General features: G+C 43.4%; 2 protein-coding genes across 2 annotated transcripts; one reads left to right on the top strand and one right to left on the bottom strand.

Moving 5' to 3' along the window:
* Positions 1–6,240: 6,240 nt before the first annotated feature.
* LOC103163856 (40S ribosomal protein S12-like) lies at positions 6,241–9,856 on the bottom strand. Its single transcript, XM_035450721.1, has one exon. The coding sequence runs from the start codon at positions 9,246–9,248 to the stop codon at positions 8,802–8,804; it is 447 nt and encodes a 148-aa protein (XP_035306612.1). The 5' UTR covers positions 9,249–9,856; the 3' UTR covers positions 6,241–8,801.
* Positions 9,857–9,982: 126 nt separating this feature from the next.
* On the top strand, positions 9,983–21,704 carry Arl1 (ADP ribosylation factor like GTPase 1). The gene is made up of 6 exons (XM_027392578.2): positions 9,983–10,130; positions 12,685–12,822; positions 15,009–15,090; positions 16,534–16,645; positions 19,646–19,824; positions 20,576–21,704. Exons 1-6 carry the CDS (start codon positions 10,127–10,129, stop codon positions 20,604–20,606), a joined length of 546 nt encoding a protein of 181 aa, XP_027248379.1. The 5' UTR covers positions 9,983–10,126; the 3' UTR covers positions 20,607–21,704.
* The last annotated feature ends 140 nt before the right edge of the window (positions 21,705–21,844 follow it).

The raw sequence follows: 21,844 nt of genomic DNA on the forward strand, positions 1-21,844 counted from the left end.
GATGCAAACAGCAAGAGGCTTTAATGAAAGGTAGCCGTTTGTACAAAGGGGCTCTCCCAGCATGCAGGCTAGAGAGCAGCCCCGTCCCCCAGGCACAGGCATTTTTAAAGGCAAAAACCACAAGCTTAGGGAGGGGCATGACCACAGTCATGGGTTCCTAGGAGGCCCTTTGTCTTGAGGAGAGGGCTGGGAATCAGATGGCCTCCTGACCCACCAGTTGTAAAACCTGCAGACCTCAGGATATGCTTATCTTGCTTGAGCAAATGGTAGCTATCTCTTTGTTTCATAGGGACCCTTAATTGTTAATTATTGACACATTGGCTAGTGGGGCAATCTGTTTCCTCCATGAGCCCCTCAGGGAGGGTGGCCATCTGGGAATTCTTGGTAGCCAGTTATCTTATGGCCTTGTAAGCTGGTATATTCCAGGCCCTAAATCATAGTAGTGGCCTTAGTTTCTGGATTAGGCTGCCCTACATTCAGTTTGGAGAGTTTCCTTATCTGGGCTATATTTCTTTGCTAATTTTAAGTGTTTCAGGAGGCTAGGGGGGTTTGGAGTCCCTTTGTGTTCAGTTTTGGCCCTAGGCCTGTTGCATACAACATAGTCTCTAGGAACTAAGGCTGGGGGAAGGGTTGATCTGGAGTTTCGACTCTTCAAGTGTATAAACGGTATTTGCACAAACCCAATAATTAGCTGTAGTTATTATTGTCTATAATGGTTATAGACAATGAGTGCAAATTCCAAACACCATTACTGAATACCACAATACAGCAGAGAAAGAGTGAAGACCTGAGTACTAGAATGGCAGAGGGGAAAGCTTGAAGATATGGGCAGGATTCATGGAATGGGAGACAATGGAGAAAGCATGAAGCAGGGAACATTGTACAGACCATTACAAGGCCTGCTGTATAAAACACAGCAAATAGTTCACAGAGCATTGAACTTCATAGTTATTCAAAGGGAGTCTGGGGCCAGCATCATGAGCAGCTCTGTCTTTACATTTACAAAAACAATGTGTAGTTCTGCTTGGCTCTCATCTTTGGGTACATTAATGCATCATTGTCTGAGAAGTTATGCCATCAACCGATCCTTCAATTCAGAAAGGGTGCTGATCCATAGAGAGATTGAATGGCTTCTCTCACCATAATAGAAAACTTTTTAAAAGCCCAAATCAGAGCCAAGTGGTGGTGGTGCACGCCTTTAATCCCAGCACTCAGGAGGTAGAGGCAGGCAGATCTCTGTGAGTTTGAGACCAGCCTGGTCTACAAGAGCTAGTTCCAGGACAGCCTCCAAAGCCACAGAGAAACCCTGTCTCAAAAAAACCATAAAAACCAAAAAAAAAAAAAAGCCCAAATTAGACAGTCATGTGGAAGGATTTGAATTCCATGTTAAGTTTAAGTTTTATCCTCCACTAATTAAGCATTATTGTTTTTATGGTATACTCTGTATTTTTTCCTGTTTTTTTTTTTTTTTTTTTTTGAGACAGGGTTTCTCGGTATTGTTTTGGAGCCTGTCCTGGAACTGTTTCTGTAGACCAGGCCTCCGGAGTGCTGGGATTAAAGGCTTGTGCCACCACCACCAGGCAGTATACTCTATTCTTTTGTGTGTGTGTGTGTGTGTGTGTGTGTGTGTGTGTGTGTGTGTGTGTAGGAGACAAGAAGTCAATATCAGTGTCTTCCTCTATTGTTCTCCACTTTATTTTCTTTTTTTTTCTTTCTTTTTGTTTTGGTTTTTCGAGACAGGGTTTCTCTGTGTAACTTTGGAGCCTATCCTGGCACTCTCTCTGGAGACCAGGCTGGCCTTGAACTCACAGAGATCCGCCTGCCTCTGCCTCCTGAGTGCTGGGATTAAAGGCGTGCGCCACCAACGCCCAGCCTCCACTTTATTTTCTTGAGATAGAGTCTTTCCCTGAGCTGTCTGGCTAACGAGCGTCAAGGATCTGCCCCAGTACTGGGATTACAAGTGCAAGCAGTCAGGGATCTGCCCCAGTACTGGGATTACAAGTGCAAGCAGCCAAGCTTGGCTTTCAAGTGGGTGCTGGGTTGATGTGTGCAGCATGCACTTTCGTGATTGAGTCCCAAATGCTCTTCTACTGTTCCCTCCTTGTACCTAGGCAACCACTCTACTGAAAGCTTTAGCTTTTTTTTTTTTTTTTTTTTTTTAACTTATTTTGAGGCAGGCCGTGGACTTGAAACTCTCTCACAATTCAAGTAGGCCTTGAACTTGCAAACCTGTCGTCGGTCTCCTGAGTGTTGACAATGCTTGAGCCACCATGCCTGGCTTCCAACCCCCCTCTGTGTAACAGGCTGTCCTGGAATTCACTCTGAAGATCAGGCTGGCCTGGAACTCACAGAGATCCCACTTGTCTCTGTCTCCGGAGTGCTGGGATTAAAGGGATGTATCACCACTGCCCTGTTCTTTTAGTATTTCACAACAAGGTTTCTCTGTATAGCCTTGTTGTGTACCACCCCTGTCTGGTTATTTTCGCCTTATCTTCTGGAGACAGAATCTCTCACGGAACCTGGAGTGTGTAGATGGTCAGTGAGTCCCAGCGATCCTCCTGTCTCCTCCACAAGCAGTCTTAGCCACTGAGTCCTCTCTCCGGACTCTCACGTTACGTTTTGCAGTGTTGTTTCCTGGCCATGCTGGACTCTTCCCATTGCATGTGTCAGATTGTTCTGTGCTAACTGGCTAGTCTTGTGTGAAAATAGGCTGTCCCTGTGTGAAGATAGGAAGTCCTCTGTGAGGACAGGCTATCCCTTTGTGAACACAGGAAGTCCCGTGTGAGGATAGGCTAGTCCTGTGTGAGGATAGGGTAGCCAGACGTGAGGGACAGGTAGGGCAAGTGCTGTCCTCCTTCTCAATCCTACTCATACAGTGTGGTCCCCGAAGTAATTTGCTAAATGTAATAAACATAATACAAGGACAGACATTGGGCTGTTTGGTTTAAGCATTCCTTCGTGTGGGTCTTGGTCCAACACAAGTATCTGTTGGGTAAATGGCATCACTGGAGCCATATCATGACCAGTTTAGTGGAAGACCATGTAAGCAAAGAGGTCAGCTCATCCAGCCTCCAAACCAGTTGAATACCACCTCACAAGCAACCCCACGATAGACTGTGGAAAGAAATGCTCAACTAATTTAGAATAAGCAATACTTCACTGTTGTTTTAGTCTCTTGAATTTGCATATGAATGTGCAGTGCTGGGGTGGAACCTGAGACCTTAGGCATACTAGTCAAGTTACCACTGAGCTGTGTCCTCAGCCTTGGGTTTTGTTTGGCAGACAAGGTCTCACTGTGTAGCCTTGGTTAGCCTAGAACTCACAATGTGAAACGGGCTGGCCTGGAATATACAGTGACACCCCTGCTTCTGTCTCTCAATTGCTGAGATTACACATACCACCGTGTCTGGCCTGAACTCCCAATTTCTAAGATACTCGTTATACAGCAATACTAGCTGACACAGAAATTAGTAGCAGATGTGGGTACATGAGAATTTAAATGTGCCTTTGGCTTCTGAACACAGTGGGTGGGAGCTGGAAAAGCAGAGACTGTCAGAGGTGGAGGAAGAACTGGCTATTCACGAAGGGTCACCGGGCTGAGAATGAATGCCAGTGTCACTGAAGGCTAGAGGGACTGAAGTGTGACAGACAGCTGTGAGTAGGGTGGAAAACAACCCCTGTAGCAACATGAAATTTGTGTCACATAGCTCATGGATTTTCAGAGTAAGCTGGGAGATTTCCAAGGCAGGTACTGAAAGAACCATTTGGCTTCTGAGAAGTATACGATGTTATAAGAGGGGTGAATGTTGGGTTTGTAAGCAACCACACAGCTGGCCAAGGATGGAAGGGTTAGAAAATGAAACTTCTAACTTTCTTCACCTTTGGTCAAGACTTCAGAAAGCAGCTGTGTATGGTGGCAAGCCTGTAATCAAGCACTGGGGAAACAGGGGCAGGAATGTTGCTGCATATTCAAGGCTGTCCTGGGCTACAACAGAGTGAGTTCTTATCTGGGGAAGAAAAATAGAAGAGGGCTGAATTGAGCCGTGGCCTGAACTTCAAGTCTTTGGAAGGTTACAAAGCTCTTAAGAATGACGTCGGGGTGGAGAGATGGCTCAGCTATGAAGAGCACTGGCTGCTCTTCCAGAGGTCCTGGGTTCAATTCCCAGCACCCACATGGCAACTCACAACTGTCTGTAACTTTGCCGGGCGGTGGTGGGCACGCTTTTAATCGCAGCACTCGGGAGGCAGAGGCAGGTGGATCACTGAGTTCGAGACTAGCCTGGTCTACAAGAGCTAGTTCCAGGACAGCCTCCAAAGCCACAGGGAAACCCTGTCTCGAAAAACCAAAAAAAAAAAAAAAAAAAAAAAATGACATTGGTGCAGAAACAGCCAGTATGGGGGGGGAGATCTGGGGGGTGGAGGGTGGGAAGTGAGGGGGAGGGCAAGGAAAATTCTGCCCTCTTACACCACAGACTGCCTCATCATTAGAACAGAGTCAACTCTGGTTCTCAGCAGCTCAGGATCGAGGATACATATCAAGCTGGAAGTCCAAAACTTTCCCAGTTACTAAGAGAAAGGAAACCAGGACTGCTCCAGGTCCTTTACTTAGACCCCTGTGGTTTCCAAATCTGAACCTTTCTACAGAAACAGGAAGTTGGCCTCCCAGGGAAGAAAAGTCACAATATGGCTAGGTGCCATTTCCCAGCGTTTCTATCAGAGCCCTGTGAAAAAGAGCTGGAAAAGAAGGCTCCCTGTACTGGTGAACTTGTGGGATCTGATCTGCCCTGAACTATTTGTGAGGGCAGCAGAAAATCAAGGAGCAAACCCTGTTTTACCCTTTGGAGAGACCCTATACAGCACCCTGGGGGGTTGGGGTACTGCTGCAACTCCAGTGGTCCCCAGTGTTCTCTCTGTGAGGGCACTGCTGCCTCCACACCTCCTGTGTACCTTCAGCCTCTAGTGTCCCTGCCTCCCTTGTGTAGAGTCGCTGGATGGTGGCATCGATTCCCTGTGGGGAATGGCACTGATGATGGAACCCCATCACCAGTGGTCTTCACTGAAGACATTCTGGTTTCTGGGTGGGAGTTCAGGCTCAGGAACACAAGCCTTCCACGGGCTGATCCACTCCTGCTTCCTGCTTAGTCCCAGGAGGCCTCCACCTCTGGCAGTCACCATCAACCTCTTAGGACCTCAAGATCCTCAGAGAAACAACAGGAACTCAATTGTTTTCTCTCTGAGGAACCATAAAATCTCAAAATGCCGTACCTGTGACTTTTCTCTACCCCAGAATGAAATGTAAATTTAAATGGGGGAAAACTAGATGTGAAAACAAAACATATCTAGTTTTAAAATTTAGTAAATTATTATTGGATCATACCAACTGAAAAAAGATTAAATTGTCTGGGTGTGATGGCTCATGCTTATGATCCCAGCATTTGGGAGGCTAAGGTGGCAGGGTCTTCATGAGTCTGAGGCCAGCCTGGGCTACAAAGTGGGACTCAGAAAAAAAGATTAAATAGTTCACTCTGAAGCTAGGCTATGTAATATACAATATGCAATCCTAGCATTTAGAGTTGAGGCAGGAGTATAACAAGTTCAGTGTCAGCTTGGACCACACAGCAAGACTCTGTCCCAGTAAAAAGGATAAAATAGCAAGTTGTTCATTGCTTCTAATAAAATGACCAATTGACAGGCGTCAAATAGAATGGGTTTAGAGCACTGCCTCCTCCTAGTGGCCACTCTTGACTAGGAACATTCTTTGGGAGTTTGATCTCAGTTCATTTATGACTACTGTTGGTAAAAAATTCAATAATATAGAACTTTGAAGAATGAAACTAATAATTGCTTGGTTCCCAAATCTCATTTTATAATTTAGCATATAGTTGGCCATGGTGAACTATGCCCACTCAAGACTAGCCAGGTCTACACAGTGTGAGTTCCAGGCTAGCCAAAGCTAGAGAGTGAGATCCTGTCTCAACCAACCAACCAACCAACCAACCAACCCACCCACCAACCTACCAATTAAACCAAACAAGACCAGGCAGTAGAGGTGCACACCTTTGATCCCAGTACTTGGAAGGCAGAGGCAGGTGGATCTCTGAGTTTGAGGCCAGCCTGGTCTACAGAGTGAGTTCCAGGACGGCCAGGACTATTATACAGAGACTCTGTCTCAAAAAACAAACAAAACAAAAAACCAAAAAAAAAAAAAAAAAAAAACCCAAAAAGCAAACAACAAATATCTTAGTGCTCTTCTGCAATAACAATAAAAATCCATTTATTTTACATTTTAGTGAATATAATAAGCATAAGACAAGTACATAGTGTTTCCTTGGGTAAGAATTTGTACTAAAAATCAGAGCAATGGGAAGTGGGACATATTGCAAGTTCATTTGTTTAATAATTTACGTGCACTGGTGTTTTTACCTGTGAATATGTCTGTGCGAGGGTGTTGGAGTCCCTGGAACTGGAGTTAGACAGTTGTGAGCTTCCATGTGGTTGCTGGGAATTGAACCCAGGTCCTCCGAAAGAACAGTCAGTGTTCTTAACCGCTGAGCCATCTCTCTAGCCCTAGCAACTTTAAATATGACAATTTGAGTGAATATGTTAAACAAGTCATTTCTATGTAGTTGTCTCGAGAAAAATCCATATCTCCCAATATAAGTGTATTGTGAGCACGACTTTATGGCTGTACTTCCTCTGAGATTACTCTTTAAAAGATATTTACTCTTATGTGTAGGTGTTTGCCCAAATGTATGCAGATACTCCTGGTGTGTGTGTAGGAGCCCATGGAAGCCAGAAGAGCAATGGAATTCCCTGGAATTGAAGTTACAGTTGGGAGACATCATGTGGGTGCTGGGAATCAAACTTGGGTCCTCTGCACGAGCAGAAAGAGATCCTTACTGCCGAGCCTTCTCTTTAGTCTCAGAGATTACTCTTTATTGTAGAAATTAAAAAAAAAATTGGTTCCAAAATTTGCCTACAGGGACTCATTTTCATAATAGTTTTATGGTGATTCTCTCTCTCTCTCTCTCTCTCTCTCTCTCTCTGTATCTATCTATCTATCTCTCCCCCCTCTCTTTTGAGACAGGGTCTTTCTCTCTGGCTGTCCTAGAACTCACTATGTCGACCAGGCTGGCTTTGAACTCACAGATCTCTTGCTGCCTCTGTCTCCAAGCACTGGGATTAAAACTGGGATTAGCAGCCTTTACAGTGATGTCTATAAGTTCACTCACAAATGTGGCATATTTTCCCTTTCACCCTCTTTTAAAGAGAATCTACACTCTTAGGTATTTTCTGCAGGTGTAATCAAAGAAAAATCTATAGGAGCATACGTTTAAAGTAGCAATAACCAAGACCTGCAACTCATGTTGGAGAGGTAGGGGAAGAATGGGCGAGGCAGTGGACTCCTAAGCATGCTTTATGTGTGAAGCATGTAGACAGGCAGTCTTTACAAACAGTCTTTAAATGGCTCAGGTGTTGGAATGCCATTAATTGGTAAACTGTCTTGTGCTCTTTAAGCCAAGAAGCTGAAGCTGGAGGCAGGGCTAGCTGTGCCCCTTCTGGGCCAAGCATCCTAAAACTCCCATCTCCCCTGTGCTGAGTCAGCCTGGTCTGTGGCTCTGTAGCAGGAAGAGAAAAGCAGAAAGAAATAAACACAAAAACAAAACAAAAATGGTTGTGTCCTTGAGAACTGCTAGAAAGTGAAGCAATTCCAACAGAAGTTACTGTTACTGTTATAACAATGCCTAGAGTGAAAATAGCCAGAAATCGGTTGTGGGAAGCTTAGCAGTGAACAAGCGATGGGCTCTTGAGATTCTCAATGGTGACAGCTGGTTCTGTTTCCGGGGCTTCCCCCGTCAGTTTCTGCTGGTTGACTGTAAGCGCCTGACCCGATGATATTTCTACCTGCTGTTACTTGTTCTTTCACACGGAAGCCTCACCTCTGATCAGGAACTCTAGGTTGTTGTCTCAGTGAGGATTCTTGGTGACTTCTGATGGATATTTAAGTTCCTGATTTGACCCTACCTTTTCTTTGCTCTCTCAATTGGGCTACCCCAGTTGTCTCTCTGCAGGATGTTTGTAGCACCTAAGTTAATGATATTTTGTTATTTGTTGCTTCTATCTCCTACTGGCTATTTAATATCTTATTTTATACTTAACAAACTCATTGAAGGCTACTATAGATCAGTCTCCAGACAGCATAGGAGTCTAGGAAGATACTCACTTTCTGGAGCATCTTTTCCTTGTAAGGAATGTTGCTTTGGGTGAAGATCAGGGTATTGAAAGATTTAATTCAATGTCTATATAGTAAATTTAAGTAAAAAAAAAACACTCTTGCAGAAATGTAAAAGTATTATAGTCATTATGGAAAACAGTATGGAAGTTCCCCCCAAAATAAAATACTGTAGTATCAACTTCGGGGTATTTATCCAAAGATAATTAAATCAGTCTGTCAAAGAGATACCTGCATGCATGTATATATGTATATATATATATATATATGTACTGACATTACTATATATAGTATATAAATATGCATATCAAAACATCACACTGTGCAACATACATATAATTTGTCAATTAAACCTTAGCAAAGCTAGACCAAACCTTATGCTGTTTGTAAACTTCCAAACAGATGAAAATTTCCACCATAAATAAGAAGATAATATGCAGAGTTTACATTTGGAAGAAACCCTAAGAAGTGCTGTTATTTCCGGCGAAAACTCAAGAGTTTGAGATAATACTACTTCTCTACGTTTCCAGGAACTTAAAGGAAAATAAGCCACTTTTGTCGTTGCTGTTCATTTCTTGCATTTGAAGTACTCTTCAATGACGTCTTTAGCCTGAGACTCTTCGCCATAGTTCTTAACCACCACACAACTGCAGCCTATCACTTTACGGGGTTTCCCCTTTCGGTCAGTTTTGCAGAGGCCTACCCACTCCCCTAGTTTCTTGTTGTCATCAACCTTAATTAGGTTGATTTTGTGCTCAGAACAAAGGGATTCCACCAACTTGATGTACATAGGTTTATCACAGTTGGATGCAAGCACGCAAAGATGGGCTTGGCGCTTGCCTAAGGCTTTGGCAGCTTCATGAATTCCTCGTGCCAGGCCATCGTGGACCAGGGCGGTCTTCAGCACCTCTTCCAAAGCAGTGTTGACGTCCATTTCGGTTCCAGCAGCAGCAGCAACTCCAGCAGCAGCAGCAGCAGCAGCAGCAGCAGCAGCAGCAGGGCCTTCCATGGCCATGGCGGGGGGTTACAGGTGGATCCGATCTGAATCTGGAGCGCACGCGAGCCTCTGAGCAGGAGCGCGGAAGCAGGGAACGTTTCCAGGGACTTCAGGGACCATTCAACAACCATCCAAAACTACTTAACTTCCAACCTAAGTCGCAGGAGGTAACGAATCCCCAGTCCTGCGGAGGCGGAAAGGTGGTCGGTCAGGCGGCCACCTAGAGGACAAAAATTAGAGGGCACCTCAGGTACCAGGCATGCTCCGTGTGACAGGTGGCTCGCGGTGAGCATGGGTGAGCTTTCTCGTTATTGTTACGTAATCTTGACTGTTTCTGCCAGCAGGCATCTGGGGAAAAGTGGACCGCCCCCGTAGACTGCTCCAGGATCTACAACCACTGCGACGCCGCAACCTGCACCAGCGTCCTGAGCTCTCGCTTCATCGATCTCTCACACAAATTTTGCGTTGGCCGATTCGCCACTACTCGGTGTTAGAATTTAACACGAAAAAAAACCCTACCTCGAATCTTAATACACGAGAAGGCTTTAGTGTTCAGAAACGTGGAATCAGGAAACGATTTTTGTCCCTAATTTTTTTTTGTTATAGTTGCGGCGTCCGCTTCAGCTACGCTCAGCGCGCCGGGGCTCTGCGCCGAAAACGCCGACGCGGACGCCCAGACCGCCGTGCCCAGCGCGCAGTCGCAGTGGCTTCTCGCTCCAGCCCCCGCCCCCGCTGGGTGGACGACGTGGAAGTTGCTGGCTGACCCGGCTTGGAGGAGCCCGCCTCGCCACCGGAGGCCGGCAGCAGTGGAGGTGGCGGCGCCCAGGCCCAGCTAGGAGTCGCTGCCGGTCCCGGCCCGAGTCCGAGGATAGGCGAGGGCGCGGCGGCGGTCCATCATGGGTGAGGAGGCCGGGCGGACAGGCGTCGGGCGGCCGGGGGGACCGGCCGGGCCGCGGGCAGCGCAGCCGCCTCGGCTCTGCACCGGGAGGGACCCCGCCCCCGGCCCGGTCCCCTGTCCCCTGCGGGTGGCTGGGGAGCGGGTTCCCGGGGTGTCTGACCCTGCCTGCTGGAGCTCGATGGATGGCTTCTGCGTGGGCAGTTGGGACTGCGTCACTCTGAGAAACCAAACCCGAGGCCCGGTGCGGTTGCTCCGGCGCTGCTCGCCCTCTGTAACTGTTGGGGGAATGGTTGAGCAAGGCGGGTGGCCAAGTAGGGGGTTACGGCGAGCCAGCGCGACAGATTTTGATCGCGATTGGCAGATTTGCAGTTCCCCGAGTGAGGGAACTACAATAGTTGTCCCAGCGCACCCTGCGGTGACGCCCCCAGTGCAGCTGGAGCCTCTAGGGAGCTGCTTGCTTTCAGTCCTTCCGCAGTTTTCTCAGAAGTGATCCCTCGCATCCTAAGTCTGTTCGGTTCTGTGTAACCTGAAGTGTTGTTTTTATCCATCTCCTTTCTACGTGTAAAGGGTCAAAAGGACTTTGTCAAGTCACACCCATTCTTTGCCAAGGTTCCGTGTACAGTGTGACATCCCTTCTTCCTGTCTTCTTCCCGTCTCCTTTCCGTGTGTGAGTGTGTATGCTTGTGGCACGCAGGCTATGGATTGAAGTCAGCCTTGAGCATGCTAGCCAACGCCCTACTGCTGAGCTACAGTCCCAGTCCTTTTAAAACTTTGGGACAGGATCTCACTAAGTTGTCTAGCCTTGAACTCAACTCACCCTATATTCCAGACTCACAGTGCTCTTGCTTTAGTCTCCTCAAGTAGCTGGTATTACAGGCTTGGACCACTAGCTAAGAGGCCTTGCCTTTTATTTGTGAAGCTCTGTATGTGTGTATACGTTATATATAACCTGTATACATTGCTTATTGAGCATTTTATTTTGTTTTCGAGACAGGGTTTCTCTGTAGCTTTGGAGGCTATCCTGGAACTAGCGTTTATAGGCCAGGCTGGTCTCCAACTCAGAGATCCACCTGCCTCTGCCTCCCGAGTGCTGGGATTAAAGGTGTGTGCCCGGGTGAGCATATTCTTTATATTCCTCACTTTCCCCTTTTCTCACTTTATATTGTGAATCTTTTTTTTCTTTAATTACTTTTGAAGGCAAAGAGTTTGTGCCACAAATACTTTGATGTTGAAGGGTGCCTTGGATACATAGTGTTTCCTGGAAATACTTCATAAAGTATTGGATGTAGTTTTACTATCTAAAATGAGTTTCTAACGATTCAGGAAGCAGAGGCAGGCACATCTCTATGAGTTTGAGGCCAACTTGTTCTACATACTGATTTCCAGGCCAGCCTGGGCTACAAAGTGAGACCCTGTCTCAAAAAATACTGCCCCCAGATCTCCTGAGCTAATTGGGAGCACAAGGAGCCCTTATCCAGTGGCTGATGGAAGCAGAGGCAGACACCTACAGCTATACACTGAATTGAACTCTGGAACCCAGTTGCAGAGAGGGAGGAATAAAGATCAAAGGGGTCGGAACCAGGCTGGTGAAACCCACAGAAATAGCTGGTCTGAACAAGGGGGAAGCACATGGACCCCAGACTGCTGTCTGGGAGGCCAGCATGGGAATGATCCAGACCCCTGAACGTGATGTTAATGAGGAGGCCTCAGTACTCTATGGCCCCCTGCTAGTGGATCAGTATTTTTCCCTGGTGTAAGAAGGGACTTTGAGAGCCCATCCCACGTGAAGGGATGCTTTCTCGGCGGGACACTTCGGGGAGGGCCCAGAACCGGCCCAGGATGATGTGGTGGACTTTGGGGAGTCCCCATGGAGGGCCTTTCCCTCCCTGGGTAGTAGAGGGTGGTTAGGGTAGGGGGCAGGTGGGAGGTTGAGGGGGGAGGGAGACATGTGAAACAAGCTTGTTCCTAATTTGAACTAATAAACAACAAAAAAAAAATACTGCCCCCAAATAATAATAAAATGACTTTCCTATAATAGCTGTTGTTGGAAAAACAAATCAGCAATGAAACAGTTATTTTGTCTTGTGTGGCCATCGAAGTTTGTTGTAGTTAAGTGGGTTAGTGGAGAACACACCGAAGGTTATGGTACTGCCTCTATATGGTAACTGATCTTTTATCAAAGGACTCCATTGTGCCGCTGCTTCTCTGACTGGTGCTTTGGTATTAAGGGGGAAGGAGGAGACTGCTAAATTATTGTGCCCTTGCTTTGACACGATATTGATGGGAAAGTGAACTGACTCTTGAGGGCAGCCTCTGAATGTCTGATATTTAGTGTATCTTCTGCTGTCTGACAGTAGTAGGACCTAGGGACATTGTTTGTTACTTGTCTGCTGTTGAGTAATATATCTCTCATTGGAAGCAAAAGTATCTACCTGTGCATCCAGGAATTTTGCAATTTGATTAGGCATATAGCTTTCAAAAGACAAAGTTAAATGTTTTATGGACCTAATTTAAAAGATGACATTAAATACATTTTTTGCTTTTATTATCTTGTAGGTGGCTTTTTCTCAAGTATTTTTTCCAGTCTCTTTGGAACCAGGGAAATGAGGATCTTAATTTTGGGATTAGATGGTGCTGGGAAAACAACAATTTTGTACAGATTACAGGTTGGAGAGGTTGTTACTACTATTCCCAGTAAGTATTGGTTTGATAACTCACTATAGAACTTTTCTGGTTTCTGTCTACTGTACAACTTTCTGAATAAACTGAGTATGAAAATGATATCGACATTTTAAAAAATAAACTAAGAAGCATTTGATGCACTTTAAAGTTTCTTATCCAGGCACCCAAACAGATGTCTGTTTAGAACTTACGTCACCAGATCTTTATGCTTAATGAGGAAACTAAATATCTGCTGGCTTCGAGGAGTAAATAAATGAAGTGTATAATGAAGTATATAGGTGTTAAATTGTATTGTTGTATACAAAGTACATTTTTATGCAGTTTTTATTAATTGAATCACAGTTTAGTTAGTTCCTTCTAAGTAATTCTGTAGCTCCCTTTTAAAGATGGGAATTACAGAGGCTGATGTTGAAATGACTGGGTTACCTCAACACTGAGAAGAAACATGGGAACTTTAACTCAATTCATAGCTTTATTATTCTTGCTGTCTTAGAAAATTATTTGCAAATCGTTCTGTTTTACTATATGCAGATGATCTTGATGTTTATACTTTTTCATTTGTGGAACTAAATTTATAGAGAGAATAGTAATTGAAGAATCCATATAATTTGCTCAAGATTTTAAACTGTATTTTGAATTACTGTGTCAGGATAGTCCCATTTTGTCACTAAACCTTCCAGGATTTTTTGTTTGTTTTGTTTTTATGGAAGAACGTTTGGATTCTGTAGCATCTGTTATTCCTTTTTGCAGTTTTCTGCCCATTCCATTTCCTTTGATTCTCACTTCTCAGACTCGCTCCTCTCTTTTCCTTCCCTTCCCCTCCATCCGGTAGCTTTTGGTGACCTCTGTAATACACAGTGCTGCACTGTAGGTGGACTGCAGTGTGGGTGTGGGTTGCTTTTACCCCTGTCCTTTGCACATAAACAGTGCTCTTGATGGTGATAAACATAGCTGCATTTGTCTGGTTTTGAGGGAGACAGGGACTTGCTTTTTAGTTTGTCACATTTGCTGTGGTTTAATTTTTCAGTATGTAATTACATACTTGTTTGCCAAATACATCATTTATCAATACAACACAGTGTTAAATAGGAAACAAAAATCAGTGGTAACCAAGTCATTTTTCACTCTGATTTTTTTTTTTAAGCTTAGGAAATGTGAACAAACTTTGTACATGTCTAGCCTAAGTGTTTTCAGTGTTATTTTCTCCCTCATTTAGACTCTTTTTTTGAAGTAGTATCTGGTCTCAGCTGTGGGATGCCAGAGCTAGACCTAGGAAGGGTGGTAGACAAAAGGGGTGAGATATTTACCATCCAGCTGTGACATTGTTATTAGTGAGCTCTTGAGGCATCTGCAGAGAACTTGGCTCCCATAGTCCTTGCTGTGTCCTTGTTGGCTTTTAGGGCCCAGTGTTTCATGATAACTTTAGTTTTTACTGCCTGCCAGAACTTCAGCTTCTATATCTATAATTATGCTTTTTGAATGAAACTTTCTGAACATGCTAGGTGGTGGTGGCCTACATTTTTAATCCCAGCACTCAGGCAGAAGTAGGTAGAGCTCTTGTGAGTTCAAGGCCAGCCTGGTCTACAGATTGAGTTTGAGGACAGCCAGAGCTGTTGCACAGAGAAACCTTATCTCAAAGAACCAAATTAATGAACAAAAACCTTTCTGAACACTTGTATGCTAGTACTTAGGGGAGTTTAAAAGACTTATAGGAAACTGTGGAGATTGCTCAGTAGGTAAAGTGTTAGTTATGGATGAGTTCAGACCCTAGAGCTTATATAAAAACAAACTGCCTGTGGTGGTGCAGAGTTATGATTCCAACAGTGGAGAGGCAGAGACCCCGTTTAAAAAAAAAAAAAAAAGATGGGCAACGACTGAGGAATGATACAGTGTGGTCCTTGTCCGTGTGTGTGTGTGTGTGTGTGTGTGTGTGTGTGTGTGTGTGTGTGTGAGCATTTGTGTTAATAACATGCACAGAGTGGTCAGGAGATAATTTTGTAACCTGAAGGTGGTGCTGATCTTGTTGATTTGTGTCTGTGTGTGTGTGTGTGTGTGTGTGTGTGTGTGTGTGTGTCAATAATTCAGTCCATAATGTGATTGAAAATTACTAGCAGTTGCTAAAACTCAGTGAAGTTGGACACTTTGTAAAGGTAAAGTGGATTAGTATACATAGATTATTGATTTGATTTCTCTTTCAGCTATTGGATTTAATGTAGAGACCGTGACATACAAAAACCTTAAATTCCAAGTTTGGGACTTGGGAGGACAGACAAGTATCAGGTATGGTATAAACATCAGGTCATTTGATGGTTTAACATTTACTGGTTCTTTGTAGTGCTGACAACACTAAACCAAAATACATCTCTGTTGTAAATTAGATAGGGGTCACATTGCTTGAGATGAAGTAGAATTTGCAACTGTGTATTTCCTTAGAGTGTCCAGTAATTAAAACCTAAGGAACTCAGGTTTTCAGATAATCACTTAAATGAAAACCCTCTCAGGAAAACTGAAAAGGCTCAGAAACTGCCTCTTGCTTTTGTTTTGTCATGACACCCTCTGAGCGACTGTTTTTATGCAGAGGTTTTACCATGCAGAGGTTACATAAATGCAGGTGCCTCCTGAAATTCAGTACTCAGCAACTTCCAATGATTGTGACTGTCAGTGGCTTAGGGCACCAGCTTAGATTATAGTAAGATTACTGTTAAATAATACTGGTAGTGTGGTAGTGCACACCTTTAATTCCAGTACTTGGAGGCAGAGGCAGGAGGGTCTCTGAATTGGAGGCCAGTCTAGTCTACATATCTAGTTCTAGGACAGTCAGGCCTACATAGTGGGACTGTCTCATAAAAGACAAAATAACAGCCTGGCGTTCGTGACGCATGCCTTTAATCCCAGCACTTGGGAGGCAGAGGCAGGCGGATCTCTGTGAGTTCGAGGCCAGCCTGGTCTCCAGAGCGAGTGCCAGGATAGGCTCCAAAGCTACACAGAGAAACCCTGTCTCGAAAAACCAAAAAAAAAAAAAAAAAAAAAAGACAAAATAACTGACAGGAAGGGAGATTGATAGATTAGTAATACATTCATTAAATATTCTGCCATTCAGTAACTCATTTAAGTCACTCAAGATTATTTCTAATTGTAGCCAGTTCTACTTCTAGTTTTCATCAGTGACTTAAGGACAAAAAAAAAATTCCTGGCAGTGGAGCACACCTTTAATCTCAGCACTTAAGAGGCAAAGGCAGAAAGATTTCTGAGTGTGAGCCAGCCTAGTCTACAGAGTGAGTTACAGGACAGCCAAGGCTGCACAGAGAGCCCTGTCTCGAGGGGGAACAAACAAACAAGAAACCCATCCATTTCTTGTAAGGGATTCCTGGTTAAAGACTTGTAGGTTATAATCACTGGGTCTGTGTACAATTTTCCTGTTGGTATATTTAGTGTTCTTTTTAGACTATATTTGTATCTTCTCATCCTGAAGTTCGAACTTACTTAGAAACTAATTTTGGTTCTGTAATTTAGTATTTATCACTCTTCTTTCAACCCAGTCGCATTGAGTGTGATGCAAGATGTGTGTCTATCAGAAACAGTCAAACATTATGGCATTATTCTGAACAGGAGAGGAGCGGGGCTGGCATGTAATCATTGTCATTGACCCAGTCCAGCATGTAAATTAACATGTTAAGATATTTTCAAGGGATCATGGGTTTTCCATTTTTGAATTTTCTTTAGGCCATACTGGAGATGTTACTATTCAAACACAGACGCAGTCATCTATGTAGTTGACAGTTGTGACCGAGACCGAATTGGCATTTCCAAGTCAGAGTTAGTTGCAATGTTGGAGGTAAGCAAAAATTTAAAAGTTAACATTGAACATTTAAATGAGGAACTAGAGGAATCATTTACATTTGTTTACTTTTTTCTTGTATATATTATCTAGTACAATGGTATTTAAAAAAATATGCAGGAACAGTTTTCCTCCATTTTCCTATTTGTTTTTTAAGGTTTTATTTCTTTCTTTGTATGAATGTTTTGTTTGCATTATGTGTGAGTACCATGTACATGCCTGGTGTCTGTGGAGGTCAGAAGAGCGTATCAGATTTCCTGGGAGTGGAGGTATAGGTGATTGTGAGCCAATGTGTGGGTGCTAAAAGTCGAACTTGGGTCCTTTGCAGGAGCTCCAAGTGCTCTTAACCACTTGTTAACTCTCCCTACCCCCTTAAAGATTTATTTAAAAATATTTTCCTGTGTGTGTGTGTTTGGCTGCATGTATGGTTCTACACCACCTGTGTGCCTGGTGCCTGAAGAGGCTGGAAGATGATGTGCCTAAACCAGGGATTGTAGATGGTGGTAATCTGCTGTGTGAGTGTGGGAATCAAACGGGGGTTCCCTGCATGAGCAGTGTGTGCTCTTAACCAGAGTCATCCCTCTATCCCATTTTGTCTGTCTGTTGCCCTTCCTCCCTTTCTTTTCTTTTTAAAAAGTACACGTTACTTCCTATTCCAGAAATATAGTTGGAAAATGGATGGAATAAAAATCCAACCCTGAAACTTCCTGTAAGGTAGATTTCATTACTCCTTGAAAGTTCAGAGCTCTTTTAATCTGAGTCAACTTAAAAAGAAAAAAAAAATATTAGTGTGTATGTGTGTATGTGCTTGCATATATGTACATGCTTCTACATGGAGATCAGAGCACAACTTCATAGAGTTGGTTCTCATCTTCCTTTATGTAGGTTCCAGAGATGTATTTTTTACATTTTTAAAATTATTTTTTTGAGGTTATAATTACATCATCCAAGAGGCCCCATCCTCCCTGAGGATTTGTCCTCAGTTGATGGTTGCTAGTGAAAGGAGTATGTTTTCTTCAGTAGTGTAGCTACTGCTAAGCACCCATTATTCTGTAAGTAAGTCCAATTAAACTCATTAGGTCACTGAAAAATGTTCCAGGACATCCTCCAAAGCCACAGAGAAACCCTGTCTCGGACTCCCCCCCCCAAAAAAAAAAAGAAAAGGGTTTCTCCTTTCCCTTCTTCCCTCTAAGACCTTCCTTATACTTCTCTCTATAAAACTCATGGCCTCTGTTTTCATTAATTGTTGTTACATATAATGGGTTTTTAAAACAGCAACTTTAGTCCTGGTTCACATTATATGAAGTATTTCAGGGAAATGGATTACTAACTTCATTTTTTAATCTTGAGTCATGTGAGATTATTAGGAGTCATTTGCAACCTCACTGAGACGGGCCTGTACTTACATGCTGTATTCTAGTACTTGGGAGGCAGAGGCAGAGGATCATGAGACCATCCTGGACTTCATAGTTCAAAGTGTTACTCAAAACCACTGTGGGACTTTGAAGATCCCCCATGGATGGCCTCGCCCTCCCTGTGGAGCAGAAAGGGGTTGGGATGGGGGTGGGGGGGTAAGGAAGGAGGGGAGGGAGAGGGAACTGGGATTGACATGTATAAAAGAAGCTTATTTCTAATTAAACAAAACAAACAAAAAAACCCACTGTGGGTGCAGCTCAGCAGAGCACATACCTAGCTTGCACAAGACCTTGGTGTATTCCCTTACTGGAGAGAAGAAAAGTTCACAGAGCAAGAACTGGAAGTCACGTTGTTAGGAAAGAGCTTTTGTGTTCATCAACAGACACTGTTGTGTAAAGTATAGGTCTAGTGCCAGCTTGTACTGTTGACATTAAGACATAAACACAAAGCACTTTAGGTTTTTACCTTCTTTGTATATGTAAATACATTCTAAATTAAATAATGTGTAAAATATGGAAATCAGCCACAGGAATGTGTGAGTAAGTGTAAAATACGAGATTGGGAAAGCCTTTCTGAATCAATGGAAAGATTTACAAAAGCAAAGATAGGTTTAAGTGTAACTCAAAACCCTCCAAGTTCAGATGTGCTAAATGTCACCAAATAAAACAGGAAATCAGGACTGAGCAGAAATCAGTGATGATTGACTAGTGCTTCTTCTTCTTCTTTTTTTTTTTTCTTGAGATAGGGTCTTTTAGCCTTTGTGGGTCTGAACTTGCCTGTCATATATTCTGATTAGCTTCAGACTTGAGCCATTTGCCCCAGCCTACCAAGTACAAGATTGCTGGTTTTTTGTTTTTGTTTTTGTTTTTTGTCGTCCCTCCCCACCCCCCCAGACAGGGTTTCTCTGTGGCTTTGGGTGCTGTCCTGGCACATGCTCTGTATACCAGGTTGGTCTGGAACTCACAGAGATCTGCCTGCCGAGTGCTGGGATTAAAGGTGTGCGCTGCCACTGCCTGGCTAAGATTGCTGTTCTTTCCTTCTTACTCTGCTGTGTATAAATGCTTCTGCCTTATTTAGCATGTGTTAACTGTGCACGGTAGTGGCTTTCTTTGACATTTTCCTGTGTGTTCGTACTGTATTTCGTTTCTATGCACTCCCTTCTGTCTTCCCTTGTTCTCTCTCCTTCCATTCCCACTAACCCCTTCTTCCCAACTGGCCTCCCTTCTGTGCCCGTGTCTTTTTGTTGTTATTGTGACCCAGTGAATTTCATTAGAGTTGTTTATAGGAGTACGGACACACAAACACACATTCTTTTTTTTTTTTTAATATTATGTGTACAGTGCTCGGCTTGCATGTATGCCTGTAGGCCAGAAGAGGGCACCAAATCTCATTACAGATGGTCGTGAGCCACCATGTGGTTGCTGGGAATCGAACTCAGGACCTTTGGAACAGCAGGCAGTGCTCTTAACCGCTGAGCCATCTCTCCAGCCCCAAACACACATTCTTAAACACTATTTTTTGTTTTTCCTCAAGTCAGTGGTGCAAATTAAAAGTAAATGAAGCATTTTCCATTTTATTTAGGAAGAAGAGCTGAGAAAGGCCATTTTAGTGGTGTTTGCAAATAAGCAGGACATGGAGCAGGCCATGACACCCTCAGAAATGGCAAATGCACTTGGGTTACCTGCTCTGAAGGACCGAAAGTGGCAAATATTTAAAACATCAGCAACCAAAGGCACTGGTCTTGATGAAGCCATGGAATGGTAAGTGTCTGTGTTTGAAGCCAGCTGTGCACGTGTATGGGAAGCTTCCTATAGGATAGTGTTGTTCTTCCCCAGTGTCTTGGTATGTAGCCCAGGATATGATCCTGCTTCAGCCTCCTTAGTGTGGGACCAGTGTGCATTACCACACTGGCATATGATGCAATGTTGATTTTTCTTGGGGATAACATTTAGATAGCAGCTAATAGGCAACTCTTCCAGCTTTTTCTCCTGTTGTCTTCATGAGTAAACGTCTTCATTCCAGCCACACTAACACGACTACTAGGCAAACTGCTCTGGTTTATGTCCGCTTCCAGTTCTGAGTCCTTCAGGAATCAGGATAAGGCTTGCTTCTTGTCAAGAAGGTTCTTGGCAGGCACAGTGGTAGCTCAGACATTTAATACCAGCAGTCGGGAAGCACATGCAAGACCAGTCAAGGCTACATAGTGAGACCTTGTAGCCACCCTGTTCCTCCCTAAAAAAGATTCTCAACTATATCTGTGATCCCGCTCTCTTCCTGCACAGATGAAATTGTGCTCTTGTCACAGACAAGGCTTGCTGCATTAGTTTATAATTGTTCAATAGGTGATTCTACTCCAGCTGTTTGAGAATGCAGATGAGTTTTTAGCTCTGAAGTGTGCATATGTTCAACCCAGCAGTAATAACTGTAGACTGCTGAGACTGAAATTGATGCTGTAGATGGCTTTCCACCTGGAAGTCAGTTTTGTTAAGCTATTGCATTTTCTCTCTGCAGGTTAGTTGAAACGCTGAAAAGCAGACAGTAAGCCCATTCACATCAGGTCCTGTGAAGCAAATGCTACGCCACACACTCACTGCAACCAGCCAGATGTGCTTCTGTGACTGTTAGAACTGTGTGATTGCTGGCATGTACAGAACTGACTCCAATGTTTGTAATAAATATAAAAAACAAGTATTTGGTGAGAGGGTTAGCTTGATTGAATTACCCAAATGGTTTATGTAATGTAAAATATTCTTCCTTGCTTTCTTGTGTTAAGGCATATGTTCTATTTGTATGGAATTCTTACTCAAATACAATTCTATTAAAGAATGTACACTTTTGGGGGGAACCCTCCTATTTTTAAATTAGTGGTTGCATTTTGTTTGTATGAACACTAATGTATAGCTCAGACTTTTTTCCCCTTAAAATGAATTAAGGCTTTTCAAAGATTAGTCTTAGCAAAACAGCTTAGAAGTATAGTATGTATAATAGAATCTTCACTTGCCTAACTGACTAGTCTGTATTAAGCTATTCCACTTAAGAGTTTTTGGTTATAGGCATGAGTATTATTTTGTTGGCTTACTTTATTGACAAATACTTACTAGTTGTCAAAAGAAGAATTTTACCTGTATTGGCCTGAGCATTATATAGGAACCCTGTGAGAAAGGCAGGGTTCTGCTGTATTGCTTTGCTAGGCCCTCCTTATTCAGTGAGGTGAGATAAAGTTCAGTCTGGCTTCTATGTCAGAAATCTGTGTCATAAATCATACTGTTTCTAGAAATACCAACATGGGAACACAGACACCCAGGTGTGGTGGCACATACCTATAATCTAGTACTCAGGAGATGAGGCAGGAGGGCCAAGGGTTCAAGGCTAGCCTCAGCTTTGTGGTGAGTCTGAGGCCAGCCTGGGCTGCTTGACACTATGTCTTAAAACAAAAATAACAACCAACCAAACAAATAAATGAAAAATGCTAAAGTAGTTACTTACAGACATTCAAAGTAATGTTTATATAAACTCTTGTCTATGCTAGTGAAATGATAAATGGTACAGTCAAAATGATCCCAAATGGCTGTATTTGATGAGTTCACAACACAATAAAAAGCTTCATATGAAAGGAAATAAAAAGTAATTTTAATAAGTATTAACAAGATGTCTTTACTGTCTTCAATTCATTTACTTTTTTCAGTATAAAATTGGTTAAAAATAAGAATTTTACTGGTTCTAGAGCAAAAATTAAATATTTCAGTTTTAAAGATTTGGCATACTGCAGGCTTAAAATTG

This window comes from Cricetulus griseus (genome assembly GCF_003668045.3).
Source record: "Cricetulus griseus strain 17A/GY chromosome 1 unlocalized genomic scaffold, alternate assembly CriGri-PICRH-1.0 chr1_0, whole genome shotgun sequence".
NCBI lineage: Eukaryota > Metazoa > Chordata > Mammalia > Rodentia > Cricetidae > Cricetulus > Cricetulus griseus.